Source organism: Protomyctophum bolini (assembly GCF_963924005.1).
Source record: "Protomyctophum bolini genome assembly, chromosome: 21".
NCBI classification, from domain to species: domain Eukaryota; kingdom Metazoa; phylum Chordata; class Actinopteri; order Myctophiformes; family Myctophidae; genus Protomyctophum; species Protomyctophum bolini.
This window is the reverse complement of record NC_137882.1, coordinates 32,084,750-32,112,059: the sequence shown is the minus strand read 5'-3', so window position 1 is coordinate 32,112,059 and position 27,310 is coordinate 32,084,750. Positions and strand designations below refer to the sequence as shown.

At 43.0% G+C, this 27,310-nt stretch overlaps 1 protein-coding gene across 3 annotated transcripts in view; it reads left to right on the top strand.

The window, feature by feature from the left end:
• The first annotated feature begins 307 nt into the window (after window positions 1-307).
• LOC308336777 (uncharacterized protein) overlaps window positions 308-27,310 on the top strand; it is a 95,537-nt gene continuing 68,534 nt past the window's right edge. For all 3 annotated transcript variants that reach the window (XM_080794324.1, XM_080794323.1, XM_080794322.1), the window contains exons 1-2: window positions 308-658; window positions 748-806. In XM_080794324.1, coding sequence (XP_080650450.1) covers window positions 648-658; window positions 748-806 — 70 coding nt within the window. In that variant the 5' untranslated portion in view covers window positions 308-647. The remainder of the gene's footprint in view (window positions 659-747; window positions 807-27,310) is intronic.

Here is a 27,310-nt window from a genome sequence, read left to right as displayed (position 1 = left end):
CACATTAAATTAAATTGAAAAATGGATAAATTGGATATATCTTCTCAGAGGTTTTATTAAAACACTCACTGACGTGAAGTTAAAACATTAATATCCACACTTAACATCCTTGTGAATATTGCCTATGTGTGCTTGACAACCAAACTTTGCATTGGAAATATGTAGCAATAAAGCCTGAAACATCCTTTCCCCCCTGCTTCAGGAATGGGAGGCAGTAGTCAGCAGTAGGTCGCGAAAGGAGGGCTTAACTCCAGGGTGTTAATTTGTATCTATTATTGGGGAATGGGGTAGCAAGTAGCGGCATTTGAGGGGAGGGTTGAATTAGAAAAGCGGTGGTCCACACTCCACACAGAGAGAGAGAGAGAGAAAGGGAGAGAGGGAGAGAGATTCGGAGTCGGATTTCAAGAGTTTGAGGGTCGCTTGAGTCCCGGAGCACTGAAGCTGCCTTTGTTTCGTCAGGAACCTCAGGCAGTGCAGGGAGACGGTAGACCGATAGAGAGAGGAGAGAAGGGGGGAAGAGAGAGAGAGTGAGAGAGGGATAGATTTGTCTCAAACGGAGTGAGTGAGAGGCAGAGCAGGCTCTAACTGTGCCTTACCTCTCTAGGACAAGGGGACCTTTGTGAGGACCTAACTTTTTATTGCTGAAGATGACTTTACGGTAAATGAGGATGCATGATAAGTATTTTTGTCTATCTCGGTTGGTTTTTGTTTGTGTTTTGCTCACTTTGTGCTTGTGTCACCATGCAGCTTGCCTCCGTGGTTCTTTGGATTATTTCTACTCCTGTGCTCATCTGCTCAGCTTTATGGTAAGTGAACCGCAACGTGTTATATCTGACGACTGCTTTCGCTGTGTTGATTGTTGATGCGCTCCAGGCGCATACGTTTCATTGAAAGGTTTATTGTGCCCACGGAGTTTTTAAATGCACGTTTTGACTAACTCAGTGTATCAATTAACGGCCACGGTCCATTATCCATTATGTCCAGACGTAGCACTGGACCAGGGCTATGTCCAGAGATATGCATTTGAGATTGCAGTTGTCTGTCAGTTAGTTGTGTGGCACGCCACTTGTCTTGGACTTGGATTGATTTCACACAGCGAAATGTGACAATCCGACACCACCCACCAGTGCTGCTGTTAATGCGCGCAGCTCTCACGCCGCTTCTGCAGGAGAGAAAAGGGATTCCACATGCAAGCTCGAAGGTGGTTTTACTTTGTGACGTTGGGACGTTCAGGTCCACAGTTCACTTCACCTCAGAGAAGCTAGAAACCACTGGAGCCGTAGGCTATGCGGTGGTCCCAGACAGAGGCTTCTGGATGTGTGCGTAAAGAGCGTTCATCCATCAACAGCGAGCGTAAAACCGCACCGCAGTCAAAATACACGGCTGCTGTAGAGTGGTGCGCCTGAATTGAATGACGTGTTGGACACTTCACACTTGATGGATTCGGCGACTAAATGTAAATGAGATATTGCCTGGATACGTATAAGCCTAACATATAGTTTCTCGACACCTTTCGCTTTACAAAAATAACGTGTTTATCAACCGAAAAGGTCGAAGTTTTTGAAGTAGCCTTTAATAATAATAGCAGGAATTGACAGTCCACCATGCAGCAACACAACATCCATACTTTGACATTTAAACACAAACAGTTTCTTTCTGCTCGCTTTTGTACTCGTAGCTCATATTGGGATAAAGGTCTAACTTAGTTCGCTTGCTTTGTTTTAACAGCTCGGGTGGAGTTTTTCCGTGATTAATGGGATCAATGAGAGGAGTTCAATGTGTTCTCAATTAACTTCGAATTTCTTTTCCATTGCTATTGCAACTTCTGGCGAAGACGCACAAGGTCCACATTCACACAGACTGGGTTTCCTTCTTAACACACACACTTCAACAATCAGTAGCTTGCTGCATGCAATAAGGAGATGACGTAATGACGTCGTCACCATCCCCTGATTTTGGACGCTTATTTTTTGAGGGGGCCCCTTATATGTCCAGCTTTGAGGGTGTGTGTAAACACAAACATTGTCCTCCTGGCTCCTAACACAAACATTAAATGCCATTGATAATGCATGGTCAGTTTGACGTCATTGTCCCAACACAAACATTAAATGCCATTGATAATGCATGGTCAGTTTGACGTCATTGTCCCAACACAAACATTAAATGCCATTATGACAATGATGGCCAGCTTTGAGTGTGCTTGTGTAAATACAAACACAAATATTGAAGACGAAGGCGAGGACGCAAATTTTGATTTGCCGGCATGAGATGATGTATACGATGATATGAGCGCCCCTCACTTGCGTGTGATTCGTTTTAGTCTGACAGCAGATTTTTACTTGCAATTGGAGTTTAATTGGCCATATAGGCTACAGTAGGACAACAGAGTGAGGAAGTCCATTGAGTTGATTTCATTCACATTAGCCCATTTGAATAGTATAGCCAACTGATGCTGTAACTAACTATAGCTTACTCCCTTGGGGGTGAAACAGAGAAAAGAACAGACCATGAGTGATAGCCAGTTGGAGGAAGAATAGAGAGAGAGAGAGAGAGAGAGAGAGAGAGAGAGAGAGAGATGGTTCTCAAAGTCTGGGGGTCCCAACAAAATGAGAAACAGTGGTTAAATTGGTTAAACTTAAAAAAATAAGGCAAATCCACAAGCTCACAACGTGGTCGTTTCCATCTGCTATTTTGGAAACATTTTGACAAATCCAACCCAAATCTTGTCTTTATGGGGTTCCCTCCCTGCCCTGGCACACAGTCTTTTCAGATGGGGGTCTCCAGATATCACTTTGGTGGTCCCTGATAATATGACTAAGAGGAATGGAAACAGAGAAGGTAGAGGGGAGAGCAACGGTTGATATGAGGAGAGAGAGAGATGATGTAGCCTACTGAAGGTCACTGTTCATCACATGAAGTCATCTTATTAGTTGTCTGTCAAGACCTTTGACTGACAGGTCATTATATCCATGCACATCTCGCAGAATGGAATCTGGACTGCACTCTGTGTGTGTGTGTGTGTGTGTGTGTGTGTGTGTGTGTGTCTGTGTGTGTGTGTGTGTGTGTGTGTGTGTGTGTGCGTGCGCGCATGTCTGTGTGTGTGTGTGTGTGTGTGTGTGTGTGTGTGTGTGTGTGTGTGTGTGTGTGTGTGCGTGCGTGCGTGCGTGCTTGCACACGTGTGGTGGATGCCATGGCCTATCCATGACACGCAGACCGCCAGGTCACAAAAGGACCATTGTTTTGGACCCCCTGTTATGTAATTACAGAGTCTCTGTAGTCAATGCGGCCCGTGGAGCTTAATTGTCAGAGGCTGACATTTTGAATTAAAACAGCACTTAGAAAAAAAAAAAGGCCCTAGCTGCGCTGCAGAACACGGCCTCCCGTTTTACGACATGGAAAACCGTTTTGGTAGGAATGAGTGGAGTGGAGACTCTCGTAGAAGTTGGGGAATGCTGGAAAAAACAGCGTATAAGAAATTACATAACTCTCAACAGTGGCCTTATTCCAGTATGGCCATTACAAAAGACAAACACTCACAAGTAACTAGGAGCAGCTGTGCTGATTTATAGAGGCATACATCTTCACTGTTATTTATGCTATCAGCTAGGTACTGTGGAGCGTGCGTGCGTGGCGTGCGTGCGTGCATGCGTGTGCCTGGGTGTGTGAGTAGCCTCATATAATGGTGTCCATAAAGTAGTTAGGACACTTACCTATGGAATTGCTGGCATCCTTAATACCAGTAGGCCTGCACGGTCAAATACAGTGTCAATTTAACCCCTAGCAAAGTTTGCTAGGGGTTAAATTAACACTCTGTATTTTACTATGTAGCACTGAAACCTTCTGTAGTATTCCTTCTCTGTCACTCCTACACTGTCTCTCCCTCTCAGCTGTCCTACTGTCCTACCTCTCCTGAACCGTCTCCCTCTCAGCTGTCCTACTGTCCTGCCTCTCCTGAACTGTCTCCCTCTCAGCTTTACCGTCTGTCTTTCTAATACATTGTCACTCTCTCTTGACCCCAATTGAATCAGTTGGGTCTCTATTTTTACACGGTCACAGCCTATACTGGGGTAGTGGGTAACCCTTTTAGCTGAACCAAATGTAAGTGGATAAAAGCCTGATAATGGTTGGTGGTGGGAAAAGGGATCTAGTATCTACTGTACTGAGGGATGAGATGACATTCGTTGAGTGACTTACAGTAAGAGAAGTCTGGGGAGAAGGAGGAAACGCTGTGATATTGTCTGCTCCAGTTCTTCTGTAGCTTACTGTAGCTTTGTGCAGAGTGACTTGCCTGGGCCAGATGGGAGACTTTGAGCCGGACTGTACTGTATGCCATGAGCCAAGCACTGCTCTGCCAGCATCCACTGTTAAGAAAGACAGAGGCCTGGACATCTTTGTGCGCGCGCACGTGTGTGCGTGTGTGCGTGTGTGTGTGTGTGAGCACACTGAGCAGTATATGGGTATTATGGCGTGTGTGCATGCACGCAGAATAGTGCAAGTTTAGATGTGCAAGCGTGCTCAGTATTGTGTGTAGTTAGTTATTGGTAAAGTGTGTATATCCACAGTGCATTAGTGTGAGTTATTCTCTTGCCAACTACAACGTCAGGGACAAATATTTCCAGGCACTGTGCTGCTCTAAATATTCCCCTAAAAACAGAGCGGCTACCATGACAACCCCCCACCGTCACCCTGCATCATGTGCGCTGTGTTGAAATCCAACTGATATGAATCCATTTCAATTTTAACCACAGGATGGGAACCCCTTTTGGTGTTTTAAGCATTATGTTATACTTTAGCTATTGGAAAAATAGCAGATCTACAAGCTCATATCGCGGCACCGAGTGCCGTGCTACGAGCTTGTAGATCTGCTATTTTTGGAAAATGTGGCGCAAATCAAGTAAAATCTTTGCTTCTGGGTGGGTCCCTAGAAAAACACATTTTCAAGTGGGGGTCCGTGGCCAAAAAATACAGATAATTCTGGGGGTCCTTGACATGAAAAAGGTTGAGCACCACTGACATATAGAAACATAGGTCTTTCAGAAAATTGTTTGAACGTTTGTCCCAAACAGGGATACCATGGGTGAAAGTGGTTAACTTAAGTCTTAATGTGTTTTTTTATTTTAATCTCGCTTATCTTTCTCTCTAGCCGTTATTTCTTCCTGTTTGTGTTAGTAGGCCTACTACTATACACTGTGCCTACATGTGAAACAACATCTCAAGTTCAGCCCTAGTACTAGTACATTTGTGTGTATACCTGGCAAATGAAACTGTTTCCCATTCAGACCAGAGATCTGCAAAGCCAAAATATTGTATACAGTATCTCTGCCAGTTGTGGAGATCTGTGCTGCTGGCTTACTGGTACTGTATATCTGGACTCTCTTGGTGTTTTCATTGAGCTATTTTTGGTATTAACTATAATGTAATTACTTATTTTCATGTTGTGTGGAAAAGGGCCACTTTGTTGAGCTGTCAGGGGTTTTTACCTCATGGCATACATGCAGGTATGCAAATAGCACTAATGTTTAAGTTCTCAAAGTGGGGTCCAGGGACCCTCAGGCAGGGTTCCTTGAGGGGGGTCTGAATGGACAGGACAATTACAGGTCAGTAACTCTGAGAGTGTGTACACAACATGGAACCAAACTGAGAGTTATTTGTTGCCTATACCACTCTCAGAGTCATGGAGTCCTTTAAATGAATAGTTTGTAAACCATTGCACTATAATAGACAGAATGCTACTGAGAATCATTCAGACAAGTTTAAAATCTGAATTCTTTATTGTTTTCCCCCTCGCATTCTGATAATATTGACAAATGAGAAACACACACACACACACACACACACACACACACACACACACACACACACGCAGGCAGGCAGACAGTGGGTGTCATGATGATTATAATCTTTGCTGTGGCGTGGTTATGTAGTTATGTTGTTTGTGCTGTGAAAGGTCCATATTAAAATGCATGCCCTCGGGGAGATTCGAGGCTAACGAGGAGTGAGGAAAGGACGCAGACAAGCCAAAACCACACTGTCATGATGTCATGTGGTGTGTGTGTGTGTGTGTGCGTCAGCATTTCCATGTTATAATGAAGAGGATACATGGACACACACTAGGGGCAAAGTCCTGCATATTATGGATGCTTCCTGGCATGTGCTGCATGCCAGGAACTCATTCATTTCACACCAACTATTTCATTTCAATGACCCCCATTTCGGTATGCATTATGTCACGGACCCCCCCCCCCCCAAATCCCCGGTCTCCCCCAAATGTCTTGTTTACACCTAAATCTATGATCTGGCAATAAAGCCGTTGTGGGTCCATTTGGTTCCATCTGTGTAGGCTCTATCAATAATTTAGCTGGAGACCCGCTGGAACCCCCCCAAGTACCCCTGAGGGAACCCACTTTGAATCTCGCCCCCCACACACATACACACACTTGGTGGCAAGCGGGTCAAAAGTAAAGAATGACGTGTTTTTACTGTCTTAAGTGAAGTAGTTTACAATACATATGTGTGAACAAATCTATAAACATGGGAGAAAGTCACTAGAAATGGGTACCATAACGGTTAGCACAGCAACCAACAAAGCAAAAAAAAAAAAGCTCTTGCTAAGCCAATGGGCTTTCCAGAAACTACGCGTCGACCGTGTATTTTATATTCATTCGAGCTGACGTAAACATTGTCTCAGTGGAGTTCACTCTCAGCCAAGAATAAAAAAAGAAAATAAAGTCTTCCAATGGAGCGGTGGGCATGCTTGCAGGTGTCTCCCCTTTCCTTTGAGATGCACAGCAGCAAGAGTGACGTACATGAAAGAGCTAAATGTCCACAGTGTGAATAATGGTCTGGAAGGCCCAGGCGAGAAGGCTCTGGTGGGACTTGATCCCAGCTGGCTGTGGTGTCCAGTGACCAGTGACCACTGCTCCATCATCGGCGGCCACGAGAGGAAATGATTCTGGGACCAACCCTATAGTTAATGTTGGTAATAAATGAGTGTGGATTCTCACACTTCACCCTGTTCTTCTGCACAACGCACACACACACATGTGTTTTATTATTGACATTATGGTGTCCATCATTACATGATTACATGATAGAGGAAGGAACACCCGATGCACAGAAAGCAGCCAGGACCATGTGAATGACAGAGAATATGGGGCACAGATGGTTGATGTCAGACTTTTTATGTCAATAATAATGAGGTATACACACAGCTATAAACTGTAACACAAGTTGCGAGCTTGCAGACCGGCTATGTGTGGCGAATTTTCCCTCCACAATAAGGGATGCTTCAACGGGGTTGAAGTTGTTAAATAACATATGAAGTTATATTTTGAGGCTTGACTTTTGAAAGTGAAACGCTAGCATTCTATGAAGCTCTTTCCTAAAAAAGAAAAAAAGAACGTTTGAATAGTGACATAGTGTACAAATACAGTATGTGATTTACTGTCCTCTGTTCATTCGGATGGCATCTATACGTCAGAAACAGACCAGATCCAGTCGTTCCACAGAAACAAGCATTCTGTAAACATGGCATGAATGAGTGAATTCTGCCTGACATTTGGTTGCGGTCCTGGAGTGGTTTTGGTAATGGTCGCTCTGATGAATCACTCTCGTTATGAATCATTCTAGCTCCAGAAGTACTATTTATCCTTCCACAACGAGGCCATTGTAAGCACTGACGTATGGGTTAGCTTGTGTGGGCCGACGACGCTAGGTCCGTTTTTATATAGATACTGTAGACGGTGGTGTTATAGTAGTGATACAGTATGATCAAATATTGACGTTGTAAAACTCTTGCTCCTTCTCATATAGCCTCCACCCCGATATCTTTTCTATCAACCTCTCTTCTGCTCGGCGTCTCCATGCTTCTTTCCTTCCATCCCTGTCTCTCTCCTCCTCCAACCCTCTCTGATTATATAACGCAGGCATGCTTGCTTGCCTGGCGAACGCCACAGCTGTATAGTTTTGTTTGAAATATGAAACAATTCCTCCGTCCAAACTCTGGAATCCATTAGAGCTGTTGGAGAACAGAGAGGAAGGACTTCTCCTCTCCGTCCAAACAACAGAGCCGTGGAGAGAATGGACACATCAACTGTCAGTGAGGGCTGTGTGTGTGTGTGTGTGTGTGTGTGTGTGTGTGTGTGTGTGTGTGTGGAGTGGTGAGCCAAAGCCGTGCCACACTCGAAAATCATTTTATTTGATCAATTGATTTGACCCCCCCCCCCCCAATCCAACCCATTGATGCTGAGTGCCTATAGCAAGGAGGCCCAATTTTACAGTCTGTATACTATAGTATGACCAGGCCGGGGATCTAACCCCGACCTCCCAGTTTCAGGGCGGACACTCTAACCACTAGGCCACTGTCTGGTGACAGACAGACAGACAGACAGACAGACAGACGGACGGGCGGGCGGGCGGGTAGGGTAATAGGGTAGGGTAGGTATAGGTACAGTACTAGTAGAGGGACAGAGTCAGAGCAGACCATGTTCTTGACTTTCCTCCGGATAGTCAGCCTGCTTGGGAAAGCACTTTACTGCATGTGCTCCCTCCTGTGGGTAAGACAAGAACCGGCTAACCCCTGAAACGGCTCAGAAACTCCATTCACATTTTGCCAAAAAAAAAAAAAAAATGAATTTATTTCTGTCATTCGATGGCGTCATTAATCCAAAGTGCCATACCCGTTCTCCAGCTGTCTTAAGTGCCATGCCTTCATGGGTTTGTGCGATTAAGACTGCAGAAGGCCATAAACGCTGTCAACAAAGATGTTGATTGTTGATTGTGCTCAAATCTATCAAAAAGATAGATTTACAGGTTAGCAACAAATATTTAGTTCTCTGTATGTGCCGGCGGCAGTAGGTGACCAGACAGTGCCTCGACCACATAATCACAGTGTTACATAATCAAGACATGTTGTGAGCTTGCATAACTCTTTAGTCTTTTTGCTATATTTATCGTACAATAAAGTACAGGCATTATTGGTTTTGGAAAGACTCCTGCATTGTTGCTGTGATTAATTAAAAATGAGCATGCAAACACTGTGCCACTGTACCAGGCTGAGAAGTATAACATAAGAGCTAACAAGACAGAAAGAGGCCTGCACTGTCTGGTGACAGACAAACAAAATAATTTGTTCTTGGTCTAAATCCAGTCCGTATCAGGGTTGGTATAGTCTTGGTAGTTACTCAATAACCAGGAATTGTCTGGGATGCAGAATAGAGACATGTGGAACGAACACACACACACACCCACACACACACAGTCACACACACACACACACACACACACACACACACACACACACACACACACACACACACACGCACGCACACGCACACAGGGAGAGTATATGACCACAGGATGGTTTGGAGCTGGTTCAGTTCAGAGTGCTGACTCACAGAATTTGTACACACTGATCCTCTGTGAGCACAGGAGCAGGATCTTACGGGGTTCAACCTTGCATGTGTTCTATATACTATACTATCTATACTGTACACCGTATAATATTTGTTAATGCATATTCTGTTAGTGCACAAAGGCATGGAAGCCTTATTGTTGAAGTTGCTCTGTGCAACTGAGCCTTATATTTTATGCTTGAATTATTATTATTTTGACCACTTGAACCCCAGTAGGGCCTACCCATATTATGGGGAGAATGTTGTATCTCCATGGGCGAAGAGATTTAGTGTAGAGTGCAAAGAGCGAGCCCAAGTACAGTTGCAACTCAGGTCCGTTTTATTAAGTAGGCTATATAGAGGGTTTGCGCGGTTAATTGTTTGAAATATTCTTTACAATTTTCTCTAGGTCTAATTATATGACATGGCCAAAAATAGGGCCAGTAAGTGGAAAGGGGTTAAGAAGATGTACAAATATACAGTAGAAGGTTGACTTCAGTTCAATGACACAGTGGAAATGTCTCCTAATATCCTGGTGGCAGTGAGCTCAGAAGGACCGGGTAAAAACAACAACAACAACAACAGGCTGTATTTCATTTGGACAGTGGGATGTGGGGGGTGACATGGTGGTGACACGGAGGAGACCCCCGTGCCTGAACACAATGAGGACAGGATGGCTGTGGGACAAACCCGGAAAGCTTGGGGAGGACGGTATAGGAACGGTTTCCATGCATCATGGTGTTGTTTTATACGAGGCTGATGAATCATGACACTCTGACCTCATGCTTTTCTACTGTATTTTTACATTGTCTTATCAGGTTCCATACAAATGTGTTCCAGGTGTGTGACTGTGAGTGTGCGTGCGTGTGTGTTTGTGAAGTATATCAGCAGCTAGTGCAGACCATCTCACAGCTAGGCTACAGATGTAAACTTTTCGTTTTTTTTTATCTTTGGCAGCCTAGTTGGTTGTGAGGGGCTTACAAATGGCCGGGCCTTTCCAAAAGTAGAGCCAAGCAGTTTGCGAGGTACTGCTCAGTTTCGGCCATTATAGGAAGCCGCTCAATTTGGAGGAGGCGTTGTTTCCTTGCTTTATCCATGATTTATGTCTGCTGCCCTGTGTCCGACATGTCAGCTGTACTGTATGTAACGATGCTTTGCCGTCCATGCACGTTGTAACTGGCTGCTCTCCCGCTGTCAAACTGCACTGGCAGTGTTTATGTCCTTTGTACAAGGTATTCCTGTACTTCTCATCATGTGGACATAAATAAACATTTCAAATGTGGGAGGGGGGAGCTCAAGAAGTCAGTGCCTTGATTGCTGTCTTATTATTCTATTCATTGTGTCAAACAGTCCTGCATGGGCCAACCAAAATTATCTCAAAAATTGGGAATTGATTAAATGGAATTTAATTGAACTTATATTGTAGATTCTATCACACCTCGGATCCTCTTGCATCCAAACAGGGAGTTATACACGTGTTCACCTTCAAAGAACACAAGGAAAAGCAGCAGAACATGATGCTGTGCCAAGGGCCATGGCCGCAATAACCTCCCTGTCGGGTGGAAACTTTTGAGGAGGAATTGATGTTATGTTTTCACCTTTGGCCTCATGATATGTTCTGACATTGTGCATAATTATAAAGAGTCAGGATGCCATTGGCACAGGCCTGGTATCTAATGTTTTGGGTACAGCTTGCTCCTAATGAGTCGTAACGACACAAACAAATTCTTCCTTTACCCTTCTGTGTGCTTCTCACCATGATGTCATGTAATTAAAACACACCACCACCTTGACAATAGTAATAATCAATTTCCGATTCATCCAGAATTCCTTTAGTCTACTCTCTGCACCATGTATTTCCAACACCATTTACTTTTTAGGAAATTGAAAAAAAAGAACCTACCATATACAACAATATTGAAGTTTAACTGAAACTATAATCCTCAAGTGGCAGTCAGCGCAATCAACACACCGTCCTGGAATATCCCATTTTGGGAAGCTGTCAGTGGGTAGAAGCACTTTACCGGGGGTTTACTCAGACGGTGTTGATAGTTTCCATGTCAAACTGGAATTCCAAAGAGCCTGCTAAGGTCTGCTAGTCTTTCCATTAATCTCTCATTAATTCCTCCTTTATCTCCCCATCAGTCGTCTCCTGCTGAAATCAAAGTCCGGGGGTCCATCAAAGGGCTTTTTATGTTCAACTGGGCGCCGTCCTCATCGCTTTGATGTGGTCGACTGTTTTCATTCTTTGGTCCGCGTCTTACGTACATTTGGATGAAGTGGCGTATCGGCTCTCTCTCTCCCTCTCCCATCTACAGTCTCTGAGTTTCTTCACATAGAAAAGAAAAGCTTGTGTATTTGTTTATTTTGAGTCACTTTATGCAAACAGTGGGTTTCTTATGTTGACGTTGGAGTTGTCTAACTCCAACGTGCCTATTTCGGCCGCTTGTAGAAGCTTGTAGATGGGCTATTGTCTCAATTTGTCATAGGAATAAGTATATCGGGCTCTGTCTATTATGTGGTTTATGGCAGTGGTTGTCAAAGTGGGGTCCCCGGGGAGCTTGAGGGGGTTCCAGTTGGTCCCCATGCAGCCAAAAGAATGATCGTTAGAAACCAAATGATTCCTTACAGGCCTGTAACTCTTGAGAGTGTGTACAAATGTAACTTGGTTCCATTTGTATATGCTCTCGGAGTATGCAGGTCTGTGTGGCATGCCAAACCGGGAGTATACTTGAAATTAAAAACGTATATTTATGAATATGGGTACTACTACTAACCGGCCCTGTAGAACCACCAGGACACCTCATATATTCCTGTCAAAGGGGCTTTAGCTATACACAGCATTTTACACGGAGGTGAAGTGGCCTGAACGACTAGAGGCAGGCCTGTTTGTTTTTCTGGGAGTCTGGCCGTTTCCTGGCGGTGAGCCACCAAGAAGCCTGACGAGCAACACCATTGAATGTTCTAACTTGGTCCCGACCCGTCCTGGAAAGTGTCGGTCAGACTGGAGAGAGAGAGAGATAGAGGCCAAACAAACAGGTGTGTGTGTGTGTGTGTGTGTGTGTGTGTGTGTGTGTGTGTGTTCTGACCCATCCATGGATATTAAAAATAAAAACACTAATGTTTTTCTATACAAATTTAGGAATTGTAAAAAAAAAGAAACGAAAAAGTGACATGTACACGTATACAAAAAGTGTACTGTACATGCCCTCCTCCCTGGCCTGTGTGTGTGTGTGTGTGTGTGTGTCTTTGTCTGTGTGTTAGGCTGTGCAACAGTGACGCTTGGTGGTGAACAAATGCTATAATGCTATTTTCGTGCTCGGACACAGCCAGGGGACATAGGGACACAGCCACACATACTGTATAGCTGTCTATAGGAGTGGTTGCACCACTCAAAAATCCATACATATATTTTCTAAAGGAAAATAGATCCTGGTCAAGATGCTCAGTTTATCTTTTAGGTTTGGGATGCACTTTTCTGGACAGTGGATGGAATGGAATAATAGACTAGAGAAAAGTTAATGTCCCCATTTGACCCATATATTGTTGGTCCATTTTGACATGATCTCAGTTAAGTGAAGGATTTCTAAAATAATAAATAATTGTGAACTTGTGCTGTATGCAGCAGTGGTGCTCTCTGTGCACATGCGTGCACGTGTGTGAGTATACTTTTTGTAGCTATTACAGCCTCATTGAGCCATGTTGAATGGCAGTTTTAAATCCTGCAGGAAATCCGTCGAACGCTGTGTTTGTGTACGCCTGTGTGTACTGTATACTATATGTTCAAACATACATGTATGCTTACTGTATGTGTACAGTATGTACTGTATGTCTGAACTTGCACATCTGTGTGTGTGTGTGTGTGCGTGCGTGCGTGCGTGCAGATTCATTAAGACCCGCTTTTGTAATGAACACGTCTCATTTCCTCTTGTCTGTGTGCCTCGCATCCTCCACTCTCTGATCTCTGCTTATTTTTATGTGGCACATTGGTGTGTCAGAGTGATCTCTGCTTATTTGGTCGCTCCGCCTTTCTTTCTTGATGTAGCCGCACATCGGTGTGTCAGAGTGATCTCTGCTTGTTTGATTTGCCCACTTGCCCTTTTAGATGTGGCACTTTGGTGTGTCAGTCAGATAAGCCCGCTTTGGTTACGGACGGTGGTGGAAGAATTCTACTCGAGTTGCAATGTACGTAAAAGTTGCAATACCACAATACCACAAAAATATCTTAACTGTTACAAGTAAAATTAAGCGCGGTGGTAACACTTGCTGTGTACACTACCAAAGTTTAAAGTAGGCTACTAAAAAAAATTGAATATAGCTGATCTTCAAGATCACGACGCAGAGATCTTTTGAGCTTGTAGATCAGTTATTTTGGAGTAGCCGAAAATAGGGTTTTTGTAATAATGATCTAAATTGGCAAAGTAGATGTAGTGGAGTAGAAGTATAAAGTGATATACATTGTAATTCCTCAAGTGAAATATGCATACTGTAACTCAACATTGTACTTCAAGTACTTGAAGGTATACTTAGTTACTTTCCACCACTGGATCTCTGCTTGTTTAATCAGCCCGCTTGCCTTTAGATGTAGGACTTTGGTGTGCCTGATAAAGTCTGTTTGGTTAGACTCTAACCGTTAGAGACTACAAGATAATGACTTTGGGCTGTAGATAAACAGTTTATTTTGGTGAGCCCCACCCCCTTCAACACACACACTCATGTCCAAATGTTTGAAAGTCTTTTGTAAGCAAAACAATTGCATTCTCATCTCCTGTTAGCTGCATACTGTCAGTAGTGTGTGTCCATGGAAGTGTGACAGTAGAGTGTGTGTGTGAGTATAGTGTGTCCGTAAGTGTGGCAGTAAGTGTGCGTGCGTGTGTGTGTGTGTGTGTGTGTGTGTGTGTGTGTGTGTGTGTGTGTGTGTGTGTGTGTGTGTGTGTGCATTTACCCCCCTCCCCACTATCAAGTAGCCTTTTCCAATTCCAAGCCAGGAACCTTTCTCCTGTTTCTGTAGCATGAGGTGGCTTGATGTACAATACAAGTACCGGTACATCACATAGCCATGATGCTAGTATGTCACAGCAGGGACTTACCCGGGTACCCCTAATGCAACCCTCACCTTGAGTACTAAAAAGGGTCAGATCTTTGTAGTCTTTGGTATGACCTGATGACCTGGCCGAGGGATTAAACCCTGACCTCCTATAGTCTTCAGGGCGGACATTCTAACCAGAAGACCACTGAGCTGAGGTGCCTCCCCAGTCCCCGCTAAAGCCACATTTATACTTCGGCGTCCGACAAGGGGTCGCACACCGACGCTATTTTCGACGTTCGACTCATTGTACGTGGAAGTACACATTGAGCTTTAGGGGGCAATAAAACAGATCTAGTCCACCCAAAGCCAAACCTATTACCATGTCATATACATGTGCTGCAATTTGGTGGACAAAGGTCAAAAAGGTCAAGGACGCTAAGGGCCATTCGACAGTGATGAGCCATGTAGCTCAACCACGCTGCACACCTCATGAGTCTGCACAGCTCACATCGGATCAATTCAAATCAGTGGAATACCGTTTTACAATCTGAATTAACGAATGAATAACTTGTCTTTATGTTATACAAACATAAATAGCTGCACTTATATGTAAACATCCCAAAGTTCCAGACACAGTGACGATAGTCCCTGTTGTTGACTCAAAGGTTTATCTTACTATATAGTCTGTAGTAGTAGTACAGACCCAGATCTTTTAATGAAGGTTTTCTATTTGCAACCAAGACTGATCTCTTCTGTGTGCTGAGTTCTTCTCTGCTCTTATTAGAATTCTCTTCCCATAGATACTATCCACCCACATGCAGGTCACAGCAGGTCAGGGAGTGCTGTTGGCCCCCAGCCTTGATCCCATCATGGCCGTTGCCTAATGCTGTGTGTGCCCTTGTGTCTTTTCTAGTTAATCGTTGGCTCCTGCTTATCATCATCGTCATCATCAGTAAAAAATAAATGCAATAAAGCATAGAGTCTATAGACCTCACACAAAGTCTTGTTTAAGTCATTATTATTTTTGCTATAACAGTTTGCCACGTCCTTCTTTTTGCTTTGTGTGAGCTGCCCTGCGTGGAGGCTCAACAATTAGGCTAATTGACAACATCCTGGTTTCAAAACCTGTTTTTTTTTGTTAATCAATGTCACACAAAAGTATAGCGTTGGTTATTTTAGCTATTTTTTTGTAATGTTTGATTGTGAAAGTGAACCTGGTTCAAACTGTGTCTGTGGGTTTTATAAATATTGTACCGAACTAGCTTTGTGACTAAATAATGACTGCATTGGATCAATCGGAACATGCACTTTCTTCTTGCATTTCCTGAAACGTACGTAACAGTTGTTGGACATACAAGGTTTCCACCTGACTGCAACGTTATACTATGACTGTCCTCCTTCCATATAGTCCTGTCTCCTCTCCATTCTCCAATCTATACAAAGTAAAGCACAAACCCCTTAAAATAATCTTTAAAAATAATACAGTATATTTTGTATCTGTTTTCATTTACAGACACTTTTTTAATTTTAATTATTTCAATCCCATTCTGAACGTTTACAGTAGGATGATGTATTAGGGTTTGCTGTTGCGTATTGTAAAATATTGCGTTGTGAAAATGATTTGGCAGGTTTGAACCTGTGAATGTGTGTGTGTGTGTGTGTGTGTGTGTGTGTGTGTGTGTGTGTGTGTGTGTGTGTGTGTGTGTGTGTGTGTGCGTGCGTGTGCGTGTGCGCGTGTGCGTGCACGTGCGCGTGCGCGTGCGTGTGCGTGTGTGTGTGTGTGAGAGAGAGAGAGACAGAGACAGCAAGAGAGGGAGAGAGGGAAGCTATAAAGACTTAAACCCAGATCAACATCTTGGATAGGATTGTGAGTTTTTCACAGTGGGAGAGGGCAAGGTAGAGGCTACGGATTATCTCTCTCTCGTGTGTGTGTGTGTGTGTGTGTGTGTGTGTGTGTGTGTGTGTGTGTGTGTGCGTGTGTGTGTGTGTGTGTGCGCGCGCGTGTGTGCGTGTGTCGCAGGCACACACAGCTGGCCTGCAGCTGCGTTGTGTTTCTTTTTTAGAATGCAACACTATACTGTCGGTTCATTTCCTGAAGTCTTCACCACAAATCTCATCAACGGTCTGGTCCCAGTTTGCTCTGATTGTTGCAGTTTCTAAACATCAACTATAACCTCCAAACAGTGGTGGAAGAAGACGTATACTCAAGATTTGTTTTACTTTAAAGTATCAATGCCACTATATACAAATATACCGGTACTCTCCGTTATACCAGTACAATTCCTGTATATATATCAAGGAGTGTATCAAAATATACTTAAAATAGGGCCTACAAAAAAAATTAAACAAAAAAGGCAAATCCTTTTGAAAATATTCAATCTAATCCAACCGAGAGGTTGTATGGATAAAATAGTGCTTTTTTGGTTCATTAATGGTTTATATGTAATAATTAAAATCTAAAAAGTACAATATTTTCCCCTAGAAGTATTAATCACTCTAAAAATTGTAATATTAAAGTGAAGTACCTTACAATCTTACTTACTGTAAGTACAGTACTTGAATAAATGTATACTTACTTTCCACTACTGCAAATCAACCTCTGTCATCTCTCTCTCTCTCTCTCTCTCTCTCTCTCTCTCTCTCTCTCTCTCTCTCTCTCTCTCTCTCTCTCTCTCAGTTGAGAATGTCTTATACTTCCATCCCAATTGTCAAGGAACATTTCAAAGGATATGGCACCACATAAACATAAATTTGTTCTGTCTCCATCATCAGGGATGAAGCATATTAAATGTCTACATTCATTTGGAACCAGTTACTCCAGAACAGACAGACAGACAGACAGACAGACAGACAGACAATCACTAGACAGACAGACAGACAGACAGACAGACAGACAGACAGACAGACAGACAGACAGACAGACAGACAGACAGACAGACAGACAGACAGACAGACAGACAGACATTTTCTAAAATAACGTGACAGAGGGAAGAGTTAATGCCGAATTGTTTTCCTTCCATCACAGTTCTTCCCCTCCCCATTCTTTCATTTCATTGTTTGTTGTTTTTAAATTCACTTTCGCTTGTTCAGTTAACGCCCCTTGACATCCACATGCCATTAGCTTTGATGTCCGGGGATTAAACCGCTGTGCTAGTATAAACCCAGACTGTACAAATAATGCTCATTAACAGTGGCTTGTTGCCTTTTTAGTGAGGTTTAACTGTGCAAAACAGCCTATACACTTTCTCGCCTGGGTTTCGTGGTTAGCCGCCTGCCCAGAACTGCATGTTGCCCTCGGTCCATGTAATTAGCACTGGCACGCGTTATGCTCTTTATGCATGTTGCTGTGGAGAAACCTTGTATCTCCATATTTCAACTTTTTATGTTTTTCTTTTTTTTATACAGTATAGACATTGTCACAGTACAGTGTCACACTTTTGCTATTCTTGAATTTGTTTTAAAGTGGAAAACCGTTATTGGACATACAAGCTCTCCACCTGACAGTAATGAGATGTACTGTACTTTGCCTCCAGCGCTGCAAAACCCACAGACATTTGGATCCTTTTCTCCACGGAACCAGACCACTGTTTGTTGTCCATTTCCTCTGCGGCCCTGTTCAACCCTAATTCTGTCCAACTGTTTTATAGTCAAAAGAAACAGAATGTGTGTCACTCAAATGACTTCCCATGCAGTTCACATCCTCTGTAGTAAATTAATCTTTTTTTTAGTACACAAGAGTGTAATGTGTGTCATCACCTGTGACTGTTAACCCATTCTGAACGGGAACCCATTTTGGTGTTGGCATCATGTTATGCTTTAGCTATTGAAAAATAGCAGATCTACAAGCTCATAGCGCGCCACCGAGTGGCGCGCTACGAGCTTGTAGGTCTGCTATTTTTGAAAAATCGAAGAACGACTGACATTTTTAGAATCTGATCTCAGGTCAGAATGGGTTAATCAGACCAGTGTGTTGTCCAGTGGAAACCTTGTATGAATCTGATCTCAGGTCAGAATGGGTTAACCACACGTATACCCTCTATTCTGGGCCTGTCATTGTATGATGAATTCCACTAGAGGTAACCCGAAGGCTCACCCCACAAAACACGCTCGCGCCCCCGTTCTTTTCCGACGACCACACACTGGGGCGGTTCTTATATTGGATTAGAAATAAGTTTATAGGATTTGGTATTCCCACTAGAGCCTTATTCATGCGGCTCTCTTACACTTGTCTCCCGATTATTTTAAGAAAATAGGGCGAGTATAGACTGCTTTGATCTCTGTCTTAAATCATTATTATATTAGTGGTTCTCAAACTTTTTTTTTTTTTAATTCAAGGATCCCCATGCATAACTCTCCCAAGTTACAGACCCCGTGAGAGTCCATTTAGTCTGGGCCGTGGCTCAGTGGTCCATCCAGGCACCTTGGCTGGTAATCCAGTCTGGCAATGTGCTGCGGGCTCGACTCCCGATCCTGACGGCCTTTACTGCATGTCTTCCCCCCCCATCTCTCTCCCCATTTCCTGTCAGCCTATACTGTCTGTCCCTTCATAAAATATATAAAATAAAGGCAAAAGCCACAAAGAAAAGAGTCCATTTAGAGCCCATTCAAGGAACGCTGTGGGACCCTTTGAGAACCAACAGATCTCTACACCACATATTGTCTAAAATATGTGGTGTATACTGTAGAGGGAAATACTAACGTCCCTAGTACAGAGCCCTGAGGAACTCGGTCCACTTAAAGGGCTTTCAATCGCATGATGGTCTTTGTAGACGGCGTCCTGCTTCTGACCCAGTTGTGTCAACACATCAACCTCAGCATGAGATTAAACATGTTATTATTGACACATCGTTTAACACATGCTGTTTCTCAAGCCCTTCATAGGTGTGTGTGTGTGTGTGTGTGTGTGTGTGTGTGTGTGTGTGTGTGTGTGTGTGTGTGTGTGTGTGTGTGTGTGTGTGTGCGTGCGTGCGTGCGTGCGTGCGTGCGTGCGTGCGTGCGTGCGTGCGTGCGTGCGTGTGTGTGTGCGTGTGCGTGTGCGTGGTCACTGTAAGGCTGTGTTGTTTCAAAACATTTCTCAAAAATATCTTCTAAAAAAATATGTCCTTCTAAAAAATATGTATATATGTCATTCGTCACACATGCATAGAGTTCCTGATGTCCTGCCAGAAATGGCTGTGCGTGAGCATGACTGCTCCACAAAATAAATAAGGAAATAAGAACTGGAGGAAAAATGGCATAAAGCAACCTTTCAAACTGACTGCAAGGCCCCTTTTTTTGTTGCTTTTTTTAATCTCTCTTGGGAAAGGTGTTTCTCTGAAATGAAGTCTGGGCCCTAGTGCAGTCAATTACAGCACATAGAGTATATGAACTATCCTGCATAAGTTGTTATATTTAATGATGGGCCAGTCATTAAATGTTATTGTTTTGGTTAAAATAACTCCATTACAACATCCCACTGGGCTCTTAAATATAGCTAGACATCCAAACTTTTTGCAGTTGTTGAGGAGAAGAGTATTGATGGTTCTTCTGTTTTTTATTACGCGGCTGACCATGCCAAGCTCCCTCTGCTTATACAAAGCAAACTTAATGAAGCCGGAATCTAAAACAACAACCAATTATAAATGATCAGTTCATTGTTGTCCACACAACCTCACAAAAAACATCAACATGTGCTAAAGGACAATTACGGGCAGAATGCCACAATTTCATAACTGCCATTATGGGGTAATAATGAGTTTTCTTGTTTTCTTTCTAATTATTTTTCTCTACCAACCTAGAATAATTCCTGTAGCTATACCATTGAGGACGCTGAGCCTGAGTCATTTATAGATTGAGTTTGATATCCTAGCGAATATTTTGCACATACTGTATTGTACGTCTTCTTAGCACTCACATTCAATCAGACCCCCAAATGAATGAATGTATTTGGTTGTGGAAAATATTTTGTGCCAAGATTTGTGCTGTGTTGTGGTTCTCAAAGTTGGCTCCGGGTTAGACTAACCTATACCCTTGAGGGAGTTCAAGGGGGCCCCCAGCAAAATGAGTTGAGTTAATATTATAGCATCAAAATCAATCTGAGGCCCATACAGCTAGGTTATAGCGGTCCGGGCACCTAGGCTGCTGATACAGCGTGCCACGCGTTCGACTCCCGATCCCGGCGACCTTTGCTTTCGTGCCATTCCCCTTCTCTCTGAAGACATTTTAGAACCACGGGTCTAGACTCCTTGTACCAGCCCTGCGTATAGAACACAACAGAACCATGCGACAGAGTGCACTTTCTCACCTTTTGGCGACACACTGGTTCACACACAATTGCACACGTGTGGGAGCTCTCCATTTTTCCAAATGAGAACCAGACTTGTGTACCAAAGTTGATAAGCTAGAGCAGCACCGGAGTAATCAGTTGAAGATTTCTACACTGATTGCTTCAAACGTGTTTGTTTTAATATGGCAGGTTTTGGATTATTCTCAAATATTAATATTGTTCCTATGAATAAATCCGACTGGTCTTGAAAGGATGAGCAAGATCAAGTGTGATCAATGGCTCAAGAACTCCACGCTGAATCTGAAGCTCACACTAATATTATCACGGTTAATTCAACATGTACCTGAAAGGTTAGACAGAGCATACTGTGGCATTATAGCCGCATTAACCCTGGAGGAAGATTTTCCAGACATATTTTAAAAAAAAAAGCATATTCACAACATTGCTAGTTTGTAGATTGGCTATATATTGTAGCAATTTTTGAATGACATGAAGTAGGGCTTAACCCCCCCCTCTGTAATAAACTAATACTTAGTTGTCCCACATTGTCTCTTTTCTTGATCCCGGCTTTTTTCTCTCTACATATCTCTGCCGAAGATTGCCAGTCTACAAGCTTACAACTCGTCATGTTGCAAGTGATGCGTTGTGAGCTTGTAGATTGGCTATTTTTGCCGAATGTTCCCCCCAGAATAGAGATGCTAGGGTTTAAGCGGTTAGAATGGCTACTTATGGTTATTGCGCAATGCTCTCTTTCTCTTTTAAGTAAATCACATTCACATTCAGTGTGTCGCTACCATTCAAAAATATATTTGTCCTGGCGATTCAGGTCTGGTGACTGTTACGGCAGTGTCAGTTACTCAGTTTGCATCGAAGATTTGATACAACGGCTGATTGGCCATCAGCCCTGTCACTCGATGACTTCAAACAACAAACATGGCTGCCCCCACTGTGTTAACCCATTCTGACCGGGCACCCATTTTGGTGTTGGCATCATGTTATGCTTTAGCTATTGAAAAATAGCAGATCTACAAGCTCATATCGCGCCACCGAGTGGCGCGATACGAGCTTGTAGGTCTGCTATTTTTGAAAAATTCGAAGAACGACTGACATTTTTAGAATCTGATCTCAGGTCAGAATGGGTTGATCAGACCAGTGTGTGTCCCGTGGAAACCTCGTATGAATCTGATCTCAGGTCAGAATGGGTTAACTTGAGACTGTATCGATCTGGCTATTAAATCGCCCTGATAAATAGTTTCTTTACAGAAACGACAGATTTGATAAACATCCTCTGACATATTTCACCGTTTTTGTTTACATTGCTAGTAGTGCTCGTTGACTGTGTCTGTTTGGTTAGCCATAGCCACATGATTGACAACAACGTCATCTGCTTTCCTACTATTTTGATTGGTTGTTATGGACATCCCAGAAACGGCTGCCAGTCTGAATAATGAAAGGAAATTAAAATTCAGGCTGAGTGTCAGGCTATCCCCCGTCCAGGAATAGAGTGATAAGTACCACTGGCTAGTCAATGAGGGGCTTAACCTTTCAACAGCCTCTTCCAACACCTGCCAACACGGCAACAAATCAGTTTTAGGAACGATTGAGACCATTTTTTACCACTTAAACCTTAGATGGGATTTGTTGACCGGAGTCCCCCATGAGGCTCCATCTTTGGCCCACTCCTTTCCCCCGGATAAACCAAATATCTTGGACGAAAAGTAAAGTACTGTGATTGTCTCTTACTACTACACTAGTAACTATAATAGTTGGAGAGTTGTAGCTAGACAACTGGGTAACACCACACCTCAATGTGTGCGTCGTGTGGTGCTACCTTCCACCAGCCTCTTCTTCCAGAGGAAAGACAATAAGGAGAAAATGTTTGGCAAACCTTTGAGCAAAAGTCAGCATTATTTTGTGCCCTCTCTCTCCCCCCCCTGGTGTCTCTGTGGTCTCCTTGCTGCTGCCTCAGCAAGGTCAAGTGGTTGAGATAGTTCAGTGAGCTATGACTCAGAGCCTGGCAACCCCAACAAGCTGGGTGAACTGAAATGTAGGCTTTTACTGCAGGGGAAACATAAAGGTGTTTGTTTAGTGTTTGTTAGAATACCAAGCAACCCTGGATTTATTAGGCCTCAACTGGAGGCTGTTAATTGGAAAGGAAAGCGGCGTGTGGTGATTGAAATCTACATACTGTAGGAGAACCAAAGGCCCACTGGCGGGAAGCGGTCCAAGACCAGGAAGAGGTCTGCGAGCGCCCAAATAAAGTGACATAAGCACTCATTGCACCATTAACGGCCACCAGGTCAACTACCTTGTATCTTTAAATGATGAATATTTAAGCGAAACATAAGCTTTTCTCAAATTGTCTTTTGGCTGTCACCAGGAAAGACTTAAGACAATTGTTTTCAAATGTACACAGCGCCCGACTGCCTGTGGATTTATTACAAACCACACTGTGAGTGCGCTGTAACCACACACCAGCAATCACACAGCCAGGTCTGGTTCAAAATAGACCAAAGTGTATTTTTCCCCTAATTGTTCTTGTTTCAAAGGCAGAGTTTAGGATTATTGTTTTTTTATATATTGCTGCTGTCAGGTGGGTTACAACCTTATACCCTTCAAGGCATTTTGGAAATTAGCTGCTTTCAGGTTTACAGTCATGTAGGTTTAAACTTTTTCAACTTTTATTGTATGTCTTTGATGGGTTTCACTGGTCTCTATCTCAAATACTGTATAACTATGAACAACTACAGATCAGCGTGAGTGAAGTAGGCTATGTGATTTAAAGTGGCCAACATTTTAGGTATTTAGCTGTCACACTACACAGCTATTTACTGTAGGTAAGTAGAGGTTTCAATACAATGTCTCTATCAATATTCATATCCATCCATCAGCTAACTAGCTCCATTTAATTTTTTATATTATTTTCTTCTGTCTGTTCCGCTAATCTCTTGGCTTAACGGAAAGGCCAGTTTTGTTTTGACTGAACTCAGTATACCTGTGAACTGGAGGATATGTCAAGGATTATGCTAACTCCAGAGCAGTAAAAGTGACCTTCTGTCAGTGAGAACCTGATGGCAGGAAGCCAGTCTTCCGCTGCTCCTTGAGGGTATAACCATGAGGAAACCTCAGGCCCTGTGTCACATTTCTTTATAAGGGTTTGTACTGTAGTCTGGCTTGTGAGAACAGGGACAACGAACAAGCACCTCCATCTGGATTCCAGGCTAAAAAAGACCAGTCGTTCTCAGACTTTTTCATTTCAAGGACCCTCATAACTCTGACAGTTTACTCTCTCAGAGTTACAAACCTGCTGTAATGATCCATTTGGAACCCCCTAGACTCCACTTTGAGAACCACTCATGAAGGCATTATACTTACTTCTTTTGATAAAAGAAAATAATAGTATTGATGGTGGCTGAGTTATGCAGTTATGTAACAGGCACAGATGTTTACTGTACAATGCAAGTAAGATGCAGTCAACAATATAACTGCAGGCGAAATCCACTGACTCCTACTTTCAGATGATGTTTCTGTTGTTGAAGGTTATATTCATTGTTTCCATGTGAGTGAGGCATTTTTAACGGAGCAATATTCCAGAAGCCAGCTCAGTCAGGGTGCTTAACAGTCCTCTCTTCTCCTATACTTCTCTCTTCTCTTCTCTCCCAGGACTGTGTTTGTGATGGCAGGACGGGATAGGGATGGCTGCTTTTCATTTAATCATGTTTTGATGTGAGATGAAGTTCGGAGAGAGGCTGCAGGGGCCTGCTCTAGAAGTTTCCAACACACGATGGGGTGTATAACCCATTCTGACCTGAGATCAGATTCATACGAGGTTTCCACTGGACACACACTGGTCTGATTAACCCATTCTGACCTGAGATCAGATTCTAAAAATGTCAGTCGTTCCTTAGATTTTTCAAAAATAGCAGACCTACAAGCTCGTAGCGCGCCACTCGGTGGCGCGCTATGAGCTTGTAGATCTGCTATTTTTCAATAGCTAAAGCATAACATGACGCTAACACCAAAACGGGTTCCCGTTCAGAATGGGATAAGTAACGTGTCGTCTGAGGCCGAGTGATGGACACTTGTTATTGTACTATAACTCTCATCAGTGGGGGAAAAAGTAACTAAGTACATGTACTGTATGTACTCAAGTACTGTACTGTACTGTACCATTTTCTTTACTTGAGTAAAACATTTCTTTTACTTGTAGTCTACATTTCAGAGGCAATTATTTGACTACTTTAGTTGCTAGTTATACTTTGCAGATTTGGATTATTATTACGAAACGTAATTACGTCCTATATTTCATACCTTGGATATTCAAAAAGAGATGATCTCCAAGCTCACGACGTGTCACATTGTGTCACATTGAGATGCCAGTACTTTTGTACTTTTACTCAAGTACAATTTCGAATTCAGGACATTATTGCTACTTTCACTTAAGTGAAGACAATCTGAGTATACTAGCTACCACCACTGACTCCCATGCACTGGAATGAGAAGTGACACGGGGTTCCACAGGGTTATGGGTCTGGGTCTAGTTGATGACGGGAAACCGTTGTGGTTTTAAGCTCGGTATTTTGCCCCTGCTCATTCATATTAGTCTTCAGTGCCTTGAAAAGTGTAAAGGAATGTCCCTGCGGGCTTATTGTTCAAACAAAAAAACATCAATATAGAGAGCTACTGGATTTGATACAGAGAAGGATTAGAGCAGAATGGAGTCAAGCAGAGGGAATGGGAAGAGAATGCAGGTCACAGTGTCAAAATGACATCAACCCCTGCTGCTACAGAATAGCACTGGCAGTGCAATGAAATATGACAACTAGTGTATGACAGTGCATTGTTCCCCACAATGGGAAAGGTTCAAAGGGAATGTTATATCTGTCCATGGCATGCAGTCAGTGTGACCTGATGAAGTTTGGTTTGAAACGTTGTCCTCTAGGGAGCTATAGCCTTACAGTGTGAGGATATCCATTCTTCTTTTCTTTGCATTGTTGTCCAGCTGCTACCTGTTATTAAATTATCGTTGGGACGTGTGTGCAAATTAATCGCCTTGAACTACATTTATGCTTAGTCACGCTGAAAATGGAAGAGATGTGGATGAGTCTGCAGGGAGAGAAAGAGAGAGAGAGAGATGCCAGAGGAATAGAGATGAGATGAATTGCTATTTTCGTTTAAACTTTGAGTATACAGTGTATGCTTGTACGCTAAAATTGAGAACCACAATACTGCTGTATTGATTATGCAACATCAGTAAGAGAATCGTTCGTTTAATAGAATGGGTCCTCCTACTTTCTGTATTGTTACGTTCTTATCTCTTTCCTCAGTGCAAGTCAGGTTAGGTCGGACTCCCTTCAATAAGAAGTTGAACTGAAGGTGAATCCTTCACAGGCTGATAAAAACTTGTCTCCTTAAATGGCCCTGCCTTTCGAGAATTCCTTCCTGACGTTAGTTATACCTTTAACAACTTTTGTCTCGTCCTCCATGTTGTCTCACCAAAGACGAATGTTCCTCTTGTGTACCTGCCATTCAGTGGAAACAGTATTTCAGGGCTGTTTTATGGGCATCTCTGTTATTTTAGTTGGAGCTCATGTGGACAGTGGAGATGAAACCAGCTTCAGGGTCCATGCTTCCAAAGCCTCCATAAAACAGTAGTTAAGCCTGGCTGATTTATAGTTCAAAAATAGCTGATCTACAAGCTCACAACTTGTCAAATCATGACGCATAGTGAGCTTATAGATCAGCTGTTTGCGGTGCGCATCTATCTATATGTTTAACTCTTGTCTCCATTGGGCATGCAACCCCAGTGCAAACATCCTCGGTTCATGAGCAGGTCAGGACCTGTGTCATGTACATGTGATCTCATTCCTCTGCTTCTCTCCATGCTATTCCAGCTAATAAAGCAAAAATGATAAATCATTCTAAATCGAATATTTATCAATGCTCATGACAATTCGGAACTCCAATGCCTGATTTATGCATGGTTGTGCCGCAGGTTTCATGCAATGAAAATAACAAGAGCACAAAGCGAGCAAATGGTAATTGCTGCATTTAAATAGTGCTTTACAATGTGCGGAGTCAACTATGCAAAGAAACAACCTGCTCATCAGGAGCAGGTATATGGCTTCAGTGTCTTGCTCGAGGACACTTTGATAAGGGGGAGCCAGGGATTGAACCGCAGCACCCGTCCAGATTCCCAAGGGGCCCGCTTTACCTCCTGAGCCACTGGCACTATGTGAGATTGTAGATTTGGCTATTTTTGTTGCGTGACACACATGCACACAATCATGTATACATCAAGCTATCAGTCTATCCTAAAAAATCCCCTCCAGATGTTTTTCTTCTTTGAGAATTTAAAAAGTTATTAGCATTTGTTAGCAATTTGTATTCCAAATCACATTGGTCTGGAATCCATGAACAGAATAGGATGTAGTAAACAATTTGGTTGAAGATAAAGTGTTTATTTTATTTATTCTGATTTTGGGCTTGACCAAAATGTCTGTTTCTAATAAATCAAGATCCAGTAATAAGGAAATAATATACAACTGGAGGTGCAAACTGTTACCGCAATAAGACCTCTTGTTCTGGTGTACAATGTACACTACAGACAGACGCTCACGTGAA